This window comes from Hemitrygon akajei, unplaced genomic scaffold, assembly GCF_048418815.1.
Source record: "Hemitrygon akajei unplaced genomic scaffold, sHemAka1.3 Scf000188, whole genome shotgun sequence".
NCBI lineage: Eukaryota > Metazoa > Chordata > Chondrichthyes > Myliobatiformes > Dasyatidae > Hemitrygon > Hemitrygon akajei.
The window spans coordinates 569,323-590,130 of NW_027332074.1; the positions used below are offsets into that span (position 1 = coordinate 569,323).

The following is a 20,808-nucleotide window of genomic DNA, read 5'->3' on the forward strand; positions in this document are numbered from 1 at the left end:
TTTAAAAGCTATTATTAATGCTTTTGAGATAGTGATTTAGATGCATATCATATTTTTTTACTGAGTTAAGTATTGTATGTAATTAGTTTTGCTACAACAAGTGTATGGGACATTGGAAAAAAGTTGGAATTTCCCCATGGGGATGAATAAAGTATCTATCTATCTATCTATCTATCTATCTATCTATCTATCTATCTATCTATCTATCTATCTATCTATCTATCAATAAAACCATTGTTGCCAGAATTTCAGATGGTGACGGGGGGTGAACGGGTGCGAGATACATCACCTAGTGATGGAGCTGCAACCTTCAAATAAAACCAGAGAACTTCAGAAAGGGTAGAACGAGGGAACACACACAAGTCCTCAAAGAGAGATCAGAAGTGGAGAGAGTGAGCAATTTCAAGTTCCTGGGTGTCACTATGTCTGAGGGCTTAACTTGGACCCAAAATATCGATGCAGCTATTAAGAAGGCTATATTTCATCACGAGTTTGAGGAGATTTGGCATATCACCAAAATAAGTATTGTGCAAATTTCTGGACGTACCATGCAGGGTATTCTAACTGGCTGCATCTTTGGCACGCTAGCTGTATATATGTCCCCAACACTTTTGCGTAACTCTGTAGCAATTTTATGTAACTGCAGCTGCAAAACAAAAAGAAGTGACGTGTGAGTGATAATAAATCTGACTCTGATATGGGTCTTTATTGTGGACTGAAAGTTGGAAGGGGGCAGAGCGAGGGGAATCATCGTTTGGAAACGAGTAGGGAAAGAACACCAGAGAGACATTCTGTAATGATCAATAAGCCAGTTGTTTGGAATCAGATGACCTTGTCTCAGGGCTGGATGTGTCCATGCTCTCACTGCACCCCACCCCAGGCACTCCTTTCCTGCTACCTGTCCCATTCCCCTCCCACCTCCTCTGCAACTTGTCCCACACTCCTCACATCATCTGTGCCACGGGTTCGACACCCTTCCTGCGGCGCATGCTCCTTAATCACTTTTTCCAACATAATTTGCTCCCCATCATGTTTACCAACTCGCTCTCCACTCCACGTTGCAGAGTACTGCATTTTTATATTTCTATTCCCAGATTCCAAATCTACGATCTCAGATCTCCTGACACAGTGTGAAGATTATCAGCTGCTCCACCTGACTACTTTCTACCAAGAGAGACTGAAACCTGCGATTGAAGAACGGGTAGACGGACTCAGCTGGACGTTGAGACAGGAGGGACAATTCAGTGAACGGGAACACGAGGTGATTGGGAGTAACAGTTGGGATACCGTTCATTTTAGTGAAAGGAGGGATGAGAGACAACAGTCAGGCTGGCTCATCCTCTTGTCTCTGTACACTGCAGTGATGATATTGATCACTGAACAATTTGTGACCAAAACCTTTGCACCAGGGTTAAAATCAGTGAATTAGAAAAATCCGAACTGCAGATTCAAACTTTATTCATCAGTCCAAATAGGCTGAGCTCAACACAGTGGTGAGAGAAATGTGATTCAATGAATCAGCATTAGAAATGAAAACCTGATCAAAATACCCATCAAGGCCTTTGGTCACATTGAGATGAATCTCATTTCTCCTCATGGACGATGCAAATGTCCGGTTCTCTGCTGCCGTGTGTGGAAGGACACCTGGCTACCACATCGAAGTGGTCACATTACTCCCGAACACAGCCAGGTACCTGGAATTTCGCCAATTGTCGTGACCCTAGAATTAGAATCACACAACAGGAAAATGGGCCATATCACCCTAAAGCTTTCCTACCACCTGTTTCTCGAATTATCTTCGGCATTTCATAGTTTCAAACAACACTTATAATCGAAATATGTATACAGTATACAACCCTGTGATTCACTTTCATACAGAAATTGAAGAAACACAATAGAACCCATTTAAAAAATAAAAACTCACATAACAAAGGCCGCCAAACACCCAATGTTTGAAAAACAGAACAGATTGTCCGAACACTAAAAGTAAGTAATTAACTCTGAGAATATGAACCGCAGAGACCACCAACGTGGAAAGTGAGTCCACGGCCACCGAGCCAGATTCACTACTGAAGCCGGTCCTTGAGCCCAGACCAGTAGCGCAGATGTGAGTAAACTTCGCCAATCAGTGAACTAAACTAATGCAGCTGCGGCATCAAAACCTTTTTGATTTGGTCTAGCACTGATATCGACCAAACATTGGCTGATTACTTACTTTCGGGCCCGTTCCCTGCCACTTTGATCTGGCCCCAAGTTCTCATTAGCAATGACAGTGGCGGAAGTGTACACTCGAGACTGCAGCTTGCCGAATTTCCCCACAGCACCACAAACACACCAGGTCGGTTCAAAAATAACAACTTGCAAATGAAAAATGTGTCAATAATTGTAGTACAGAAATGTGTTATTGAATGAGTATTCAGAGTTTTCTTTGCTGCCAGTAAAGCTTCGCTGTGTCTCACCAGCTCTATTGTTCCAGGACAGTATGAATGTACTCATGATGTAGAATCTGATAACTAACTCAGGGGATTCACTTTAGATGAGGCCACATCAGCCCGGGTCAGCCGGGAGGATCCTTTAGGACAGTCAATATCATGAACAGGAATTTGCTGTTGTCCCAGAGACCAGTCAAGACACAATCCAATATAATCGAACATAGTCAACTTTTCCAACGTGTGGTATCGGCCAATAGAGGTCATCAGCCCAAGTGTTTGTGGGTAGGAAATGTTCTCACTGAGCATATCGATGTCACTGCCATCACACTGAAAGAGACAGACCCAGACCAGACAACAGCGAGAGAGAGAGCTCTTTGTCCATGGGATAATGCATTGTGCAGGAAGAGTAGAGTTGTAATGAGCCATAATCCACTGTTTAATGGCCAATGCCTACCTCACATTGCCCTCACCAACAAAAACATGTAACAGCTCTACAAGCGTTACGAAGAAATGTGGCACTCATTTGTCACTCTGCGACAATAATACCGACTTGTAATTGTCTTCAGTTCGTGTTTCGGTTCCATTTCCTGACCCCATAGATTTACAGAATGGACCAGGAGACAGACCAGTGGTTGTCCCAGTGCTCTTGGGCAATGAGACTAGTTGAATATCCCATCAATGAGCATATTTTCCTCATTGTTCTGTGTCTGTTCGTTCGATCTTCACTGTTGTTCTTCACAGGAAGTCAAGAAGCTTGCGGAGTGGGGAAACTGGACAGAGAGTTCCAAACTCTTCCTCAGCCTGGTGATGGAGAAAGGCGCCCAGGCCCGGAGGGTGATGTGGAAATCCTTTGTGGAAGTGAGGAAGGAGTTACCAAAGTTGGAAAAGATACTGAAGGAAATCCAGGAACTTGGTACCGTGAAATAACGCACTCTGCCCTAAATTAGATTGAAACTTTCCAGATTTAACAATGCATGTTGGATTCAATTTCATGGAAGTATTTCGATGTCAACAGGTCCTGATCCATATGAACATATGAATGTCAGCCGAGGCTTTTGTGAGTTATCCTCGCAACTGAAGGGTGAGTGATGAAATAAACGATTCAAACTGATTACTTGACAGAAATGATGTTGAAAAGCGATTGTTCACAAATTGCTGAAATAGGAGTCCAGCTGTCATAGTTTGTGGAAAGGGATGGTCTTGACTGGAAATCACTATCAGTGAATTTGTATCTGAGTTGAAACACATCAGACCATTTCTGACATTTTGTGCAAATATCTCTGTTCAGTATTTCGGCTGTTCAGCCATAAGAGTCACTCAGGCATATACACCCAGCAAGGTCGTGTTACCCAAGAAACACCCAGACGTTGCTGGCAGTCTGCCGATGTGTTGTGAATTCCAACAATGCTGGTTGTTGATACAGCAGCAAATCCCAGATTGTCTGAGAGCGGAAAAATCAGGAATTTCTTCCACGGTTAGGACGACATTCTAGAGTTGCTGTTAGAGTGCTTCTTTTCAGCATCAGTGATCTCGGTTCAGTTCCCGCTGCAGACTGTAAGGAGCTTGTACTGTCTCTCCGTGACTGTGCGGGTTTCTTCTGGATTTAAAGATTTCTTCCCACATTCTAAAGATGGAGTCATAGATAAGTACAACACAGAAACAGGCCCATTAGCCCATCTATTCCTTGCTGAACCACTTAATCTGCCTACTCCAACTGACCTCCATCCATGTACCTATCCAAACTTCTTAAATATTGAAATTGAGGTTGAATGCTTCACTTTTGCTGGCAATGTGTTTCACACTCTGACAAACATCTGAGTGAAGAGGTTTCCCCATATATTCCCCTTAAAAAGTTAACCATGGCCTCTAGTTGTGGACCCACATATTGTCAACGGAAAAACTTGCTTAAAATTTTCCTATTTATACCCCCCATAATTTTGTATACCTCTATCAATTCTCCTCTCGATTTTCTGCGTTCCAAGGTTTACAGACCTAATCTAATCAAACTTTTGTTATAACTCAGGTCTTCCAGACCTGGCACCGTCCGTGCAATATGTTCACTGAACTCGTTGACCCGTATTTCCATCTTTCCTGCAGGTCACCGAAACTTCACACGATACTCCAACCTCAGCATTGCCTTATACAACTTCAACATAGCATCCCATCTCCTGTACTCAGTACATTGATTTATGAAGGCCGATGTGCCAAAAGCTTTCTTTATGACCCTGTCTACCTGTGACGCCACTTTCAATTAATTATGTACCTGTATTCCCAGATCTTTTTGTTCTATCACATGCCGCACCATTAACTGTATAGACCATAGTTGGCCATATCAAAGTGCAACATCACGCATTTGTCTGCATTAATTTGTATCTGCCATGTTCAACCATTTCCCCTAACGTTTCAGATCCCACTACAAGTCATGATGGACTTTCTAGCTCTCCACTACACCCCTAATATTGATGTCGTCGGAAATGTGCTGATCTAGTTAGCTACATTATAATCCAGATCTTTGATATAGATGACAAACAACAACAGAACAAACACCAATTCCTGCAGTACACCTCACCTGTCTTGAGTCAGAGAGGCAACTCTCTGGCTTATCCCTCAAAGCCAATGTCTAGTCCAATTTACCACCTCATCTTGAATGCCGAGCAACTGAAACCTCTTGATCAATCTCCCATGCGAGACCTTGTCAACTGCCTCACCAAACTCCACGTAGACAACATCCACTGTCTGGCCTTTATCAACATTACTGGTAACTTCCTCGAAGAACTCTGTAAGTTTGGTTAGACATGACCTATCACACATGAAACCATGCATACTATCCTCAGTCGGTCCATGTCCAGATGTACAGGTCAGTAGGTTAATTGGTCACATCGTTGTAATTGGGCCGTGTGGGCGCATGGACTGGAAGGGTCTGTCACTGTGCTGTATCCCTAAAATTAACGAAGCAGCTCCATCAGCCCGAGTCCCACTCAGCACAATTCGCACGAATGTTAAACTATACTTCATTTATTCCACATTATGACCATGGACTGAACAGCTTGTTGATGCACTGTAAAACTGCAGACAGCCCTGGCTGGATCTAAACATACTGTGAAGCAACATGCACTTCCTGGAGTTTCCCGATACATGGTCGATCCCTGAATACACCCCTGGAGGTTTCCTCATACACTGTACTCCAGAGTACTCTTGGCAGTGTCCTGATACACTGAACCTCTCTTGTCTGTAATATATTCACAAAGTGCTTTTGCATTAACATCATAATGTCATGTCCCAGCTGGTCTCATAATTTATTTTAAGTACCTCTACCCTACTCTTCGCAGAACATTTTCTTTGTTTATATATATATATATTAATCCGAGAACAGCACCTTTTATCAGTAAAACCATTGATATACCTTGATTTTCAATGTTCCTTACAATTTACTCTTTTCTTGCGCACATTGACACCAAACTCCCACTATTCACTTTCGAATGGCTCCAGCCCACTGGGTGAAGAATCACCTTCAATCAGTGCTGTGGTATACAATCGAAATCATCCCTCCCCAACCTCAGGATATCTATGTCCAATCCATCTGTTCTCCTTTCCATGACTGCTATGAAGCTTAGCTTCATATTCCATATTTAAATGGTTTATCGACATGAAAGAACAGGATCTCTCCTCAACACACTTTAAAACTTATTTCCTCTTCAAGCCCTTAATAAAGGTAATCTAGATTCCTTTTTAGGGAAGTCGGAATCCACGTCTACGATGGCACTTTCATTCATAACAGCTCTGTGTGATTTATCTACTCCTGTATCTCCTGATAACTGTTCAGCGGTGTGCGGTATGTCTGAATCGAAGTGGTTACACTCTTTCTGCAAGGAAGGGACTGAGTTTGTTTATGTTCGCTTTCACTTCGCGGTTAAAGAGATATTCTATTCAAAATGTAGGTGTTTTGATTGAGATTTTATCTCAGATTTGTTACTTCAACAGATTTATTGTTTATTACGTTTATGGACAAGAGTTGGGAATCTAACTTCAATGCAGCTTGATGACCTTTGTCTGGTCAGGGAGAATGAGGAGCTGATAGAAAGGAGGTATAGGCAGGTAGTTACACTGTGGCCTTGGGAGATAGATAAGTGTGTAATAGTCAGTAGAGGGAAGGGCAAGAGTCAGATACTAGAAAGTACCCCATTGGCTGTCCCTGTTAAAAATAAGTACTCCTGCTTGAGTACTGCTGGAGGGTGGGACCTACCTGGGAGAGGCACAGAGTCTGGCCCTGTGGCTCAGAAGGGAAGAGAAAGGAAGAGAATGGCAGCAGTGATCGGGAACTCTATAGTTACGAGGTTAGACAGAGGATGCAGGAAAGAAACGCATTTTAGTTTGTCTCCCAGGTGCCAGAGTCCGGGATGATTCTGATCGTGTCCACAATATCCTGAAGTGGGAAGGAGAACAGCCAGAGGTCGTGGTACATATTGATAGCAATGACATAGGCAGGGGAAGGAGGAGGTCCTGAAAAAAGGCTACAGGGTGTGAGGAAAGAATTTGAGAAGCAGGACTTCAAAGATAGTAATCTCGGAATTACTGCCTGTTCCACGAGACAGTGAGTATAGGAATAGAATGAGGTAGAGGATAAATGTGTGGCTGAGGGATTGGAGCAGGGGGCGGAGATTCAGATTTCTGGATCATTGGGAACTCTTTTAGGGCAGGAGTGACCTGTACAAAAAGGACGGGTTGCATTTGAATCCCAGGGGGACAATTATCCTGGCAGGGAGGTTTGCTAAGGCTATTGGGGAGAGTTTGAATTAGAATTGCTGGGGGGTGGGAATCGAACTGATGTGATGGAGGAAAGGGAGGTTGGCTCAGAAATGGAGAAAGCTTGGAGACAGTGCGAAAAGGGAGGATAGACAGGTGATAGAGAAGGAACGAGCTCCAATCGATGGTTTGTGTTGAGTCTATTTTAATTCAAGGAGTATTATGAACAAAGCGGATGAGCTTACAGCCTGGATCATTACTCGGAGCTATGATGTTATGGCCATTACACAGACTTGGATGGCTCAGCGGCAGGAATTATTACTCTGAGTGCCAGGCTTCAGAAACGAAAGGGAAGGAGGCAAAAGAGGTGTGGGCCGTGACACTCTTAATCAGAGATAGTGCCACGGCTGCTAAAGAAGGAATTCATGGAGGGGTTGTCTATGGAGTCTCTGTGGGTGGAAGTTAGGAATAGGAAGGGGTCAATAACACTACTGGGTGTTTTGTTATTAACCATACAATAGTAACAGGGACGTCAAGGAGCAGATAGGGAGACAGATTCTGGGAAGGTGTAATAATAACAGGGTTGTCTTGATGGGAGACTTTAATTACCCAAATATCAATTGGCATCTCCTTAGAGTGAAGGGTTCAGATGGAGTAGAGTTTGGTAGGTGTGTTCAGGAAGGCTTCTTGACACAATATGTAGATAAACCTACAAGAGGAGAGGCGGTCCTTGATCTGTTATTGGGAAATGACCCTGGCCAGATGTCAGGTTTCTCAGTGGGAGAGCATTTTGGCGATGGTGATCACGATTTTATCTATTTTACCATAGCATTGGAGAGGGATGGGAACAGACAAGTTAGGAAAACATTTAATTGGGGTAAGGGGAAATATGAGTCAATCAGGCAGGAACTTGAAAACATAAATTGGGAACAGATGTTAGGAAAATGTACGGCAGAAATATGGCAAATGTTCAGGGGATATTTACCTGGAGCTCTGCATAGGTACATTCTAGTGAGACAGGGTACACGAACCGTGGTGTACAAAGGTTGCTATAAGTCCAGTCAAGAAGAAAAGAAAAGCTTACCAAAGGTTCAAAAAAGTAGGTAATGATAGAGATCTAGAAGATTATAAGGCTAGCAGGAAGCAGCTTAAGGAAATTAGGAGTCAGAAGGGGCCATGATATAGCCATAGTGAACAGGATTAAAGAAAACCCCAAGGCATTCTACGAGTATGTGAAGAGCGAGAGAATAAGATATCAAATAATAGGACCAATCAAGTGCGACAGTGGAAAACTGTGTATTGAACCGGAATTGATAGCAGAGGTACTTAATGAATACTTTGCTTCAATATTCACTACGGAGAAGGATCTTGGCAATTGCAGGGATAATTTACAGCGGACTGAAAAGCTTGAGCGTTTATATATTAAGAAAGAGGATGTGCTGGAGCTTTTGAAAAGCATCAAGTTGGATAAGTCACCGGGACCAGACGAGATGTTCCGCAGGCTACAGTAGGAGGCGAGGGAGGAGATTGCTGAGCCTTTGGTAATAATCTTTCCATCATCAATGGGGATGGGAGAGATACCGGAGGACTGTAGGGTTGCGGTGTTGTCCTCTTATTCAAGAAATGGAGCAGAAAAACCCAGGAAATTATAGACGAATGAGTCTTACTTCAGTGGTTCGTATGTTGGTGGATAAGATCCTGTGAGGCAGGATTTATGAACAATTGGAGAGGCATAATATGATTAGGAATAGTCAGCAAGGCTTTGTGAAAGGCAGATAACAAAGATTTACGAGCCTGACTGAATTTTTTGAGGATGTGACTAAACACATTGATGAAGGTAGAACAGTAGATGTAGCGTATATGGATTTCAGCAAGGCATTTGATAAGGTTCACCATGCAAGGCTTATTGAGTAAGTACTTACATATGTGATCGAAGGGGACATTGCTTTGTGGATCCTGAATTGGCTTGCCCACAAAAGACAAAGAGTGGTTGTAGATGGGTCAAATTCTGCATCGAGGTCGGTGACCAATGGTGTGCCTCAGGGATCAGTGCTGGGACGCATACTCTTCATGAATGTTATAAATGACCTGGATGAGGAAGTGGAAGAATGGGTTAGTAAATTGGCCGATGACACAAAGGTTGGGGGTATTGTGGATGGTGTGGAGGGTTGTCAAGGGTTACAACGAGGCATTGATAGGATGTCTGGGCTGAGAAGTGACAGATGGAGTTCAACATAGATGTGTGAGCTGGTTCATTTTCGTAGGTAAAATATGATGGCAGAATATAGTATTATTAGTAAGATTCTTGGTAGCGTGGAGGATGAGAGGGATCTTGGGGTTCGAGTCCATAGGGGACTCAAACCTGCTGCGCAGGTTGACTCTGTGGTTAAGAAAGCATTTGGTGCATTGACTTTCATCAATTGTGGTATTGAGTTGAGGAGCCGAGAGGTAATGTTGTAGCTATATAGGACTCTGGTCAGACCCCACTTAGTAGTACTATGCTCAGTTCTGGTCGCCTCACTACCGGAAGGATGCGGAAAACATAGAAAGGGTGCAGAGGAGATTTACAAGGATGTTGCCTGGATTGTGGAGCATGCCTTAAGAGAATAGGTTGAGGAAACTTGGCCTTTTCTCCTTTGAGCAACAGAGGATGGAAGGTGACGTGATAGTTTATACGATCATGAGAGGCATTGATCGTGTGGCTAGTCAGAGGCTTTTTTCCCTGGCTGAAATTGCTAACATGTGAGGGCGCAGTTTATGATGCTTGGAGGTAGGTACAGAGGAGATGTCAGTCGTGTGTTTTTTTACGAAGAGTGTGGCGAGTGCGTGGAATGGGCTGCCGGCGACGGTGCTGGAGGTGGATACGATAGGGTTGTTCAAGAGACTGCTGGATAGATACATGCTTAGGAAAATCGAAGGTTAAATGCAACCCTAGGTAAATTGGAAGGTAAGGACATGTATGGCACAGCTTTGTGGGCAGAAAGGTCTGTATTGTGCTGTAGGCTTTCAATGATTCTAACTGGTCGTTGGTTAATATATTAAAACTGATATTATGGATCCAGTCGTAGTTTCAGAGACAGAAATCAGAAGGGGAATAAGAACGTGCCATGGTCCAATGAAATCAGTGTCCAAGTGAAAAAATACAATTCAATATTCGCCAGTCTCAGACTCCAGTATCCATGAAAGTGCACTCACTTCCCAACAACTCCATTGTTTATTACATTCCATTTATCAACCCTATCATGGTTGACCACAGTCCTGTTAACCTAATTGACAGGGGGACATACATGCTTATGATCTCCTCTTGCTACATAGTTTCAACTGCCTCCAAAATATTTTTTTTCAATCTGTAAGACGGTTTCTTTTCCTGTTTATAATTTTCTATTTATAACATTGCAATACATCCGTCTACAGTTGCAGTGCAACAAGAACCTTTGCCAGTGAACTAGTGAGCGTAGTTGCCCGGGATATTCAATAGGTATTTTCTCAGGGAATCTATGCCATATTTTTCATATTCTGTCCCAATTTATGCGTGCAATACCCCGGATAACAATTTCAACAATGAAGGGAATGGATATTATATTTCAGATCCAGGGGTATCAGTGGAGATTTGGAGAGTGTGAAGAGGCAGAATGGCTGAACTGCAGGAGCAGAGGTTACATGTGGGCTTTTGCGTTTGGGCAGGTTAGAGTACCGGGAGATAACGATGAGCAGTGCGAACTTTCACCTTCAGTGATCGCTGAATACCAGATTGCACAAGTCTTATACTTTCTTGGTCTCTGCACCAGGTTTTATTGTCCACACCGTCAGCCGTAGGAACGTTGAATTCTTGCAATATCAGCCCAGTGATCCGGTTGCAGTTTTCAAGTTGTGTCTTTGACAAGTGTAATTTGGTGATCATTTTATTTATTTTGCCATTTAAGATGTTCAACAGAAACACAAGGAGACTCTGCGGGCACAAACTGAAACACTGAGAGTGAGCACGATCCTGATGAGGGAGAAGGTGAAGGTTTTCCAGCTGGTTGATCGATACGCTGAGCTCACGGTCATTTCTACTGTTCGAGATCGGACACTGGTGGAACATGAACTACTGGCAAGAGGAAGAACCCATGAGAAATGGAGAAAAGAACATCTACATGCAGAACTGGAAAAAATCAGGACTGATCAGTTGTTCCAGAGCAGCTTTTCCCGGAGTAAAACCAAATCTGGGAGGTCGGCAGCAGTGGCCGGAGTTCCAGGGATCGGGAAAACAACAATGGTACAAAAGATTGTTTATGACTGGGCCACAGGGAAAATATATCAACAGTTCCAATTTGTCTTCAGTTTCAAATTCCGGGAATTAAACTCCATTAACTGCAGGATAAACCTGAGGGAACTGATTCTGGATCAATATCCTTACTTTGGGAATATCCTGAGAGAGGTCTGGAAGAACCCAGAGGGATTGCTGTTTATATTCGATGGTCTGGATGAATTCAAACACAAAATCGATTTTGCTGACAGCCGGAGAGATACAGAACCCAGGCACCAGTGCCCAGATCCCGAGTGGTGGTGTGAAGTTTCTGACATTGTGTACAGTTTAATCCAGGGCAAGCTGCTCCCAGGGTGTTCAGTGCTGGTGACCACCCGCCCCACTGCGTTACATTTATTGGAAAAGGGTGAGATCAGTGTCTGGGCTGAAATCCTGGGATTTGTTGGTGAGGAACGGAAGGAATATTTCATCAGGCATTTCGAAGATCGGACGGTAGCAGCATCTGTTTTCAAACACGTGGAGGAGAACGAGATCCTGTACACAATGAGCTACAACCCCTCCTACTGCTGGATCCTCGCTCTGGCACTGAGCCCCTTCTTCACACAAACAGTCACGGACCCGCAGCGAATTCCCAAGACCATCACCCAACTGTACTCCTACTATATTTACAACATCCTGAAAAACCACGGCCGTGAGATTGAGAACCCCCGTGATGTGTTACTCAGGGTTGGTCAGATGGCCTTCAGAGGAGTGTCCGAGAAGAAGATAGTGTTTACAGATGGAGATTTGATTAACTACAATCTGCAGCCTTCCCAGTTCCTATCCGGGTTCCTGATGGAGCTTTTGGAGAGAGGGGATTCTGCCCGGAGCGTGGTGTACACATTCCCACATCTCACCATCCAAGAGTTTGTAGCTGCGGTCGCACAATTCTTGAATCCACACCCCGGGGGTATCATGAAATTCCTCACTGAAGTACAGTGCACGACAGATGGGCGATTTGAGGTATTTCTCCGTTTTGTTGCTGGTCTGTCCTCCCCAATGACAGCTCGGGGCCTGGAGGAGTTTCTGGGTCCATTTCCTCATCAAACAACCTGCCGGGTGATTAACTGGGTGAAGGAGGGGATTAAACGCCAGAGTAGAAAAACATGGAGTGAAGCTGGTAAAAGGAGCCTCCTGAACACATTGCACTATCTGTTTGAGTCTCAGAATCGTGGACTGGCTCAGGCCGCACTGGGATCTGTGGAAACACTTTCATTCAGTAGAATGACACTGACCCCGATTGACTGCGCGGTCCTGTCTCATGTCATCGGATTCTGTGATACAATAAAACACCTCGACCTGCAGGGCTGCCACCTTCAGTGTGAAGGAATCCAGCGGCTGGCATCCGGGCTGCACAAGTGCCAGTATTTGGGGTAATTCGCTTTGTCTCTCATTCTGAACTGTGAAACTATTCCATTGTGTTGTTTCAATGTAAAGGGATTTGTGTAAAACTGTAGTAAATCAGATTGTGTTGAATTGTGACAACTGTCCAGGGGATCATTCAGTAACTCCCCGAGGACGGGAGGGTTCTGTCGTTCCTTGTGAAGGGATGTTGGAGACTTCATCAGATCAGTGAACAACGGCCATTGGTTTAATGGTAGAAAATCACAGGAATGACTGTGTTTCTCACTGCCTGTGACACGTCCATTGACAATGTTCCTTCTTACTGACACCCAGACTGACACTGACTGCAGCAGGTGGGTCAGAGATTCACACCCCATTCCCGGTGAGGGACAGAAGACGGTCAGCAGACGGTCACAGCTTTACACCTGTGTGAATGTGCTCACCAAGAGATACCCAGACTCTATGGTGGCACCTCCTCTCCCGATGGTGGTACTCAGTTGAGACCAGCCCTTCCCGTGTAATCTATTTCTGCATCCTCTCGTCTTGTGGGATTATGATTTCCCACTTTTATCGTCTTTGGGGTCTCTCTTCCGCATCCCCCTTACTCCTGTTCGATCTCACATCCCAATTTCCCGTCCTCCTGTTCGATCTCACATCCCAATTTCCCATCCTCCTGTGGGATCTCTCTTCCCCATCCTCATTCCTCCTGATGGATCTTTCTTTCCCATCTCCCTTCCTCCTGTGGGATCTCTCTTCCCAATCCCCTTCCTCCTGTGGAATATCTCATCCAGATCCCTCTTCCTCCTGTGGGATCTTACTTCCCCATCCCCTTCCTTCTGTTGGATCTCTCATCCCCATACCCCTTCCTCCTCTGGGATCTCTCTTCTCTATCCCCCTTGCTCCGGTGGGTTCTCTCTTCTCTATCCCCTTTCCTCTTGTTGGATCTTTCTTCCCCATCCCGTCTACCTACTGCCGGATTTCTACTTCTCCATTCCCTTTCCTCCTGCAGATTCTGTCTTCCCTATCCCCCTGCCTCCTGCAGGATATTTCTTCCTATCCCTTCACTTCAGTTGGAGTCTCTTTCACCGTTTCCCATCGGCACTTTCCCATTCACTAATCTTTCTCTCCGTGGGATATTCCCCCACCCTTCAGAAAATTCTTTCAACTTTTTCCAGCCAGCGGCAAATGAGTCAGAATATGTGGAGTTTACAGGATCGTAACGACAAAATAAGTTACTGACTTTCGGTAAATACCCTGGAGCTGGTCAGTGAGGCACATTGACAGTGATGGGAACTCCGATCAGTGATTTACTGAAGGAGTTAATGTTTCCTGAAATATCCTAGTGAGAGAAATTCACTCAGACCCACGGTTTGAATCACTTTGTTCATCAATTTGTCTGTTTGTGTTTAGACTTGGGGAGAATAATCTGGGAGATTCAGGAGTGAAACTGGTGTCTGCGGCTTTGAGGAACCCGGAGTGTAAAATACAGAAACTGTGGTAAGTACCAGACTGTGGGAGATTGTCTTTACAGTTATTGGGTGTATAACACTGAACATTAATGTAATCTACAATTGTGTTGCTGATAAACACTGGGGATTTTTACCGTCTCCTGTGTCTCTGTGTCCTTCACCCTCACTCTCTCTCATCTCCAGGCTGAGCCGTGTCGGTCTCACAGATACTGGTGCCGGGGATCTCACCTCTGCTCTCAGTACAAACACATCTGTGACGGAGCTGAACCTGAGTTATAATAAACTGGGAGATTCTGGAGTGAAACTGGTGTCTGCGGCTCTGTGGAAACCAAAGTTTAAGGTGCAGACACTGTGGTAAGTACGAGACTGTGGGAGATTGTGTACAGTCGCTGGGTGTCTGACGCTGAACATTAATGAGATTAGTAATTGTGTTCTGATAAACACTGGGGATTTGTATCGTCTCTTGTCTGTGTTCTTCACCATCACTCCATCTCACCTCCAGGCTGCGGGAAGTCGGTCTCACAGATTGTGGTGCCCAGGAACTTGTTTCTGCTCTCAGTACAAACCCATCACTGTCTGATCTGATCCTGGGATCAAACTCTCTCACGGACCAATCTGTCCCCGCTCTCCGCCGCCTCATACTGACCCACCCGAGTCTGAAATGGATCCTGTGAGTGTTTGTGTTAATGTTCAATGTGATAAAATATCAGCGGATCCGTGGGTTTTCTGGTGATATTTGTCTGTGATTGTTGTTGAAACATTAACCTCAGTCCCCTGCTACTGACACTGTTGTGTAATCTGTTTATTTCATCTTTATTCTTCCATCTGTTTCAGGCTGTGGGGGAATCGGTTCAGTGAAACCGGGAGGAAGGAACTGAGATCTCTGCAGGAACCCAAACCCGGACTGAGAATGTTCGTGGGAACATCTGAATATGTGAACATCCCCGCCCACGGGATGGGGACATTTAGCCCGAATCCACGCCCTCCCCTTTAACTTTTGCTCTTTAATGGCCGCGCGCCAGGTTTAATTTTTAACCGTACTTTTTTTGGTGATTTATTTTTTTATTGAAGTTCATCATCAAACAAACATTTCCATAATACTGTACATATATATGTCATATAATCATATTTGTCACAAATCTCCACATAATATTAATATTAATATTAATCTAATATCCACATATAGAAAGGAGAGGAGAACAATCGAAAGAGGAAAACTATGTACAATGCAGGGAGTGATCTTTTTACAACATATTCATTGACTTGTGAGAATAAAATCAGCCCTATGAGGTGTTATCTAGTTAAACCATTTTCCCCAGTATGAATCAAATTGTTCCAGCATATGATTAACAGATGCTTTTTTCTTCGCCATTTTGAAAATGTCCATTACAATTTCCATCCATACATTTAAAGTTGGGCCTCCTGTGATATCCATTTCCTGGTAAGAGTCTTTTTACCAGCCACCAACAGTACATTAATTAAATATCTAACTCTTTTCAACCATTCTTGAGTTATATACCCAAAATATATGGTCTTACTTTCTAAGGATATTTCACATATAAAGATGTCTTGTAGCCCACTCCAACAGTCTTTGATAGCGGGGCATTCCAAGAAAATATGATAATTGTTTGCATTTTGATTTCCACAATCTGTCCAGCAAACAGGGAGTTTTCTATCATAATGGGATTTCTGAGAGGGTGTAATAAAATATCTTATCAAGTTTTTCCACCCGAACTCCCCCCATTTCTTTGAACTGGTACACTTCCACTGATACCTCCATATTATTATCTATTCTACCTCAGATAATATTATCCCTCCTTCCTTCTTCCATTTTGTTTTAATGTATAAAGTCGAATATGTTTTAAGATTTGATAAACCCTTATACACGCTTGAAATGATTCTACTACTGTTGTCTGATTTATATGCTTTTCTAAATAGCTCTATCAAACGTACTTGCCTTTGGGTACATTTTAACCGTCCTATTAACATACTGTTGCATCTGTAAATACTGAGAAAAGTCTTTTTTTTTTTTGCTAATGTGTTTCTCTTTGAACATTTCAAAACTGAACAGTGTTCCGGCTTTCATTATATTGCAAATAGCTGTTATTCCTTTAGATGTCCAGTCCTTAAGTCTAGTATCCAGTTTATTCGGCATAAAATCCAAGTCATGTGCACACCATTGAAGAATTGCAATTTCTCTCTCTAGTTTATATTTTTAATAATATTTTTCCATATTTTAAGAGTCCATTTCACCCACGGGTTTTCAATAGTATTTATGTAACTTTGTAGGTTGTTATCAGCCAAAATTGCCTGTATGGGGATAGAAAATATCTTCTCCTCAATGTTTTTCCATTGAGCGTCATACGATGAGTTGCACCAGCATATCACAACTCTCAACTGTGCTGCAAAATAATAATCTCAAAGAGAAGGTAGGCCCCATCCCCCCTTTTCCTTGGCTAAATGCAAAGTTTTGAGACGAACTCTAGGACTTTTACCTTGCCATATATATCTTGATAGCATCTTGTTCCATTCATTGAATTGGTTTTGGTTAATCTCTATTGGTAGGGTCTGAAAGAGATATAGTAGTCTGGACAGTATATTCACTTTTATAGATTCATCCTTGAACTGAGACCAAAAAAGGAATTAGGTTCCATCTTCTTATATCTTCCTTAATTTTTATATATAAGCTGATAATTGCATTCTGATTATTTTGTCAAATCTTTTGGCATAATAATGCCCAAATATTTGACAGACTCTGTTTGTCATGCCCAAGGATCTCTACTTCCAATTTCTCTTGGTGGGCTATGGATATCTGAAAGTATATGGGGTTTAAAGTATGGTTGATCTTGTATCCTGATAATTGGCCATACTTTTCAAAGGATTGCATCAATTTAGGTAAAGAGTATGTTGGTTGCCCGAGACAGATCAAAATGTCATCCGTGTAACAGGCCAATTTATGCTGTGTCCCTTTTAATAGTAATTCCCCTGATATCTTCATTTTGTCTGATATATTGAGCTAATGGTTCCAGATATAATGCAAAAAGTAGCGGTGACCATGGACAACCCTATCTCGTGCCACTTTCTAGGGTAAACCTATTAGATAAATCCCCATTGATTTTATTTCCAGCAGTATGATTATCATATAGTGCCTGTATATTTTTAATAATTGTTTTATGTAGTCCAAATCTATGTAAAACTCTGTGAAGAAAATTCCACTTAACCGAATCAGGTGCCTTTTCAGCGTCCACGCTTATCACTATTGGTTCAATTTTTTATTCTGTATATGATCCATAATGTGAAGTGGCCTTTGTATATAGTCTTGTGTTTGGCGTTGTCGTATAAAACCTGTCGGATCGTAATGTATCAGTATGGGTAGAAACCCATCTAATCGTTTGGCCATGATAGAGGTAAACAATCTATAATCTACATTAAGAACGGATATTGGTCTAAATGACCCGCCTTCCATTTTATTCCTGCCTTCTTTCGGTATAGCTGAGATTATCGCTTCCTTCCAACTGGGTGGCATTTGTGCCTTTTTTAGAGCCCAGTTCAATGTGGGGAGTTAAACAGGAATTAACTCATTTTTAAATTCTTTGCACCACTCTGTCATATACCCATCTGATCCTAGTGACTTGCTTAATTTAAGCCTATTAATTGCAGTTTTTAATTCAGCTTCAGTTACGTCAGCAGTCATCGTTCTATTTTGTTCTTTGCTTAAAGTGGGTAACTCTAAAGAATTCAGGAAGGTGTCAATTTGTGCTATGCTTCCCCCTAGAACGTTGGAATAGAGTTTTGTAAAACATTTCAAAAACGTCTTGAATTTCATTCAGCTTATTTTTTATCACTTTTGTTCTTGGATCCGTAATTCTATTAATTGTATTTTCTGCTGTTTTTTTTAGTTTCCACACCAGCATTTTCATAGATTTAGATCCACTTTCATAGTGTCTCTGTTTCAGAAACACTATTTTTTTCTAATTCCTTGTTAGAAAAACTATTAATTTCATTCCTTTCTTTTTAAAAATTTCCTCTGGTGTATCCTGTGCCAAACTCAACTTATGCTTTTTTTTCTAGTTCCTTGAGCTTATTTTGTAATTCCTCTCATGGTTTATCAGATTTATACTATATTGATTTATATTTTTAATTTATGTTTTTATATATATATGATTTATATTTCTTTCTTATATGAACATTTCACTATAATTTTCCCTCTTAAGACAGCCTTCAGAGTATCTCTCTGAGCCTCTCCATTATCATTGAATTCTAACTAAAGACCAACTTCGCTTTTAATTTGTTCCTTACAATAGGGATCATTGAGAAGTCTTGAATTTAGTTTCCAAAATAGTATTCTTTGTTTGTAGGCCAAAATCAACAGAAAATATACAGGCGCATGGTCAATTACATCTATCGTCCCAATTCCACAGGTGTTTATTTTGTCATTATTTTTTCCAAATGTTATGACATAGTCTTTTCTTGTATATATGGAATGGGGGGGGGGGGCAGAATAATAAGTGTGATCCCTTCTGTCGGGGAAAAGATCGCTCAATATATCGATTAGACGATCACCATCAAAAAGAGTGCTAGCTTTCTTATGTAAGGAATTTGTTTCACAGGTTTTTTTTTTCTGTTTGAAGAGTCGAACTTTGGTTGTAATTGTAAATTTAAGCTTCCCCCACATATCAAGTGTCATTTTGTATCCATTACCATATCAGTAATTTTCTGGAAGAAACTAATATCACTTCCGGGGCGGGGGGGCTGCGTATATACTCAATAGAGTAACTGATTTTCCATCTATATTCCCCCTTAACAGAATATATCTGACCTCCTTATCTCCCATTTCAAATATCTATTCAAAATTTAGCTTTCTTAAGATGAGAATAGAAACTCCTCTCCTATGCCCTGATTTACATGAGGAGAAAAACAAATTAGTGAAGCCCATTCTCTTTAGTTTTCCATGCTCATTATCACTTAAGTGAGTTTCCTGTAAATATACTATATGGGCTTTTTTCTTCTTCATTTTTTGATAGAATTTTACTGCAATTGATTGGATTTAACAGCATATTGACATTAAAAGAAATGAATTTTACTTCGTCCTTAGCCATTTGTATTTACCTGTCAGTATATCATTGAAATTAGCAAAATATAACTCAATCGATCTACTCCCTGAGCAAAGAAGAACCAAGAAACGCGAATGAAAAAAAAAGGTACCGAAGGTGTGGTTCCAAGGCTGAGGTCTTTAGTAGTCGACCCTGGGTTGAGCTAGAGGAAACGTCTAGCCGGGGGGGGGGGGATAGCCGCTAGTATTTGTGTGTTGAGGGCCCCCACTGCAATACGCAGAAATGTAAGTGAAAAAATCTATGTCCATTACACTGAGAAGACTTCCCTGTGTATTCTTCTCATGTATGTATTCTCATCTAGGTGGGGAAAAAAGAGTGAACGAATGAATTAAAAATAAAATAATTGTGTAATATCAAATCCACATTGAAATATGTACTTCTTGAGATAAGTATAGCACCGTCTATTTTTCTTCCGTTTAGCTTCTCAACACTTTTAAAGTAAGCCAAACCGTATGGCTCTTCCGGAGGGGGTGAGGGCTTTCTTCGGAAAAGTCACAGGCTCTTCCTGATATACTTCTCTCGCCCTCCTTCCGTCCCCTGCTTTCTCGAATGTCGCACTGTTTTCCAATCAGAGCGGGATAGATGCTCAGCCTCGATTTGATCACGCTGACGGGCAACCCTCCGGCCATTATGTCTGTAATCGACTCTTCCACTGTCTGATACAGTTGGATTCCATCGTTATAAGACACTCGGAGTTTAGCAGTGTACGGAGTTTGACAGCTAATCCTTCTTTGCTTTAATATTTGCTTTACTTCAGAGTATTCTTTACGTCTCTGCAGGACAGCTGGTGGGTAATCTTGATCGAAATATACCAATTTCACGTCCAAAAACACCCTTTTCTTACCCCAGGCCCTTCATAGAATCTCCGCCTTGGTATTGTATCGAAAGAATCTAATAACTATTGAGCGTGGCTTATCTTCTCTGTCTCCGGTAGACTGCGGGGCGAGCACACGATGCGCCCTCTCAATTTCAATCAGCATCGTCGAGCGAAGCTCTAGCGCGTCCCACAGCAACTTTCGTACAAACTCCGTCATAGACAAACCCTCCGCTCCTTCGGGAACGTTGTGTATCCTGATATTTTTTCCGTCGTGATCTTCCCTCCAGGTCAAGCATTACACTTTCTTGTTGATTTAATATTTTTATCGTCTTACTTAGTATCCGTTCCACGTTTTGCACGCGATCTTTCACCTTCTCAATTCGAGTCTCTGCTATTTTTTGATTGAAGCTGGCGAGCTCTGACTTGATATCATTGCGTTGTTGTTTTATATCTTTTTGGAATCCTCGTATTTCTTCCAGAATTTGCATCGTATTTGCCGCATCGCCTGAGCTATTGTCAGTCTCGCTGGCACGCGGTAGGGTAGCAGAGCTGTTCGCTGAAACCCTCTCGGCCACAGGCTTCGCAATCATGCTCTTTTAAT

The 20,808-nt window shown here is 42.4% G+C and overlaps 1 protein-coding gene across 3 annotated transcripts in view; it reads left to right on the forward strand.

Annotated features, from left to right (window-relative positions):
* The window catches only part of LOC140724327 (NACHT, LRR and PYD domains-containing protein 3-like), a 34,218-nt gene extending 14,470 nt beyond the window's left edge, over nt 1-19,748 (forward strand). For 2 of the 3 annotated variants that reach the window (XM_073038779.1, XM_073038780.1), the window contains exons 5-12: nt 1,095-1,261; nt 3,174-3,345; nt 3,448-3,513; nt 11,099-12,836; nt 14,218-14,304; nt 14,460-14,630; nt 14,779-14,946; nt 15,111-19,748. In XM_073038779.1, the coding sequence (XP_072894880.1) occupies nt 1,095-1,261; nt 3,174-3,345; nt 3,448-3,513; nt 11,099-12,836; nt 14,218-14,304; nt 14,460-14,630; nt 14,779-14,946; nt 15,111-15,270 (2,729 nt within the window). In that variant the 3' untranslated portion in view covers nt 15,271-19,748. The remainder of the gene's footprint in view (nt 1-1,094; nt 1,262-3,173; nt 3,346-3,447; nt 3,514-11,098; nt 12,837-14,217; nt 14,305-14,459; nt 14,631-14,778; nt 14,947-15,110) is intronic. The other variant, XM_073038781.1, reaches the window with a different exon arrangement.
* Nucleotides 19,749-20,808: the final 1,060 nt, after the last annotated feature.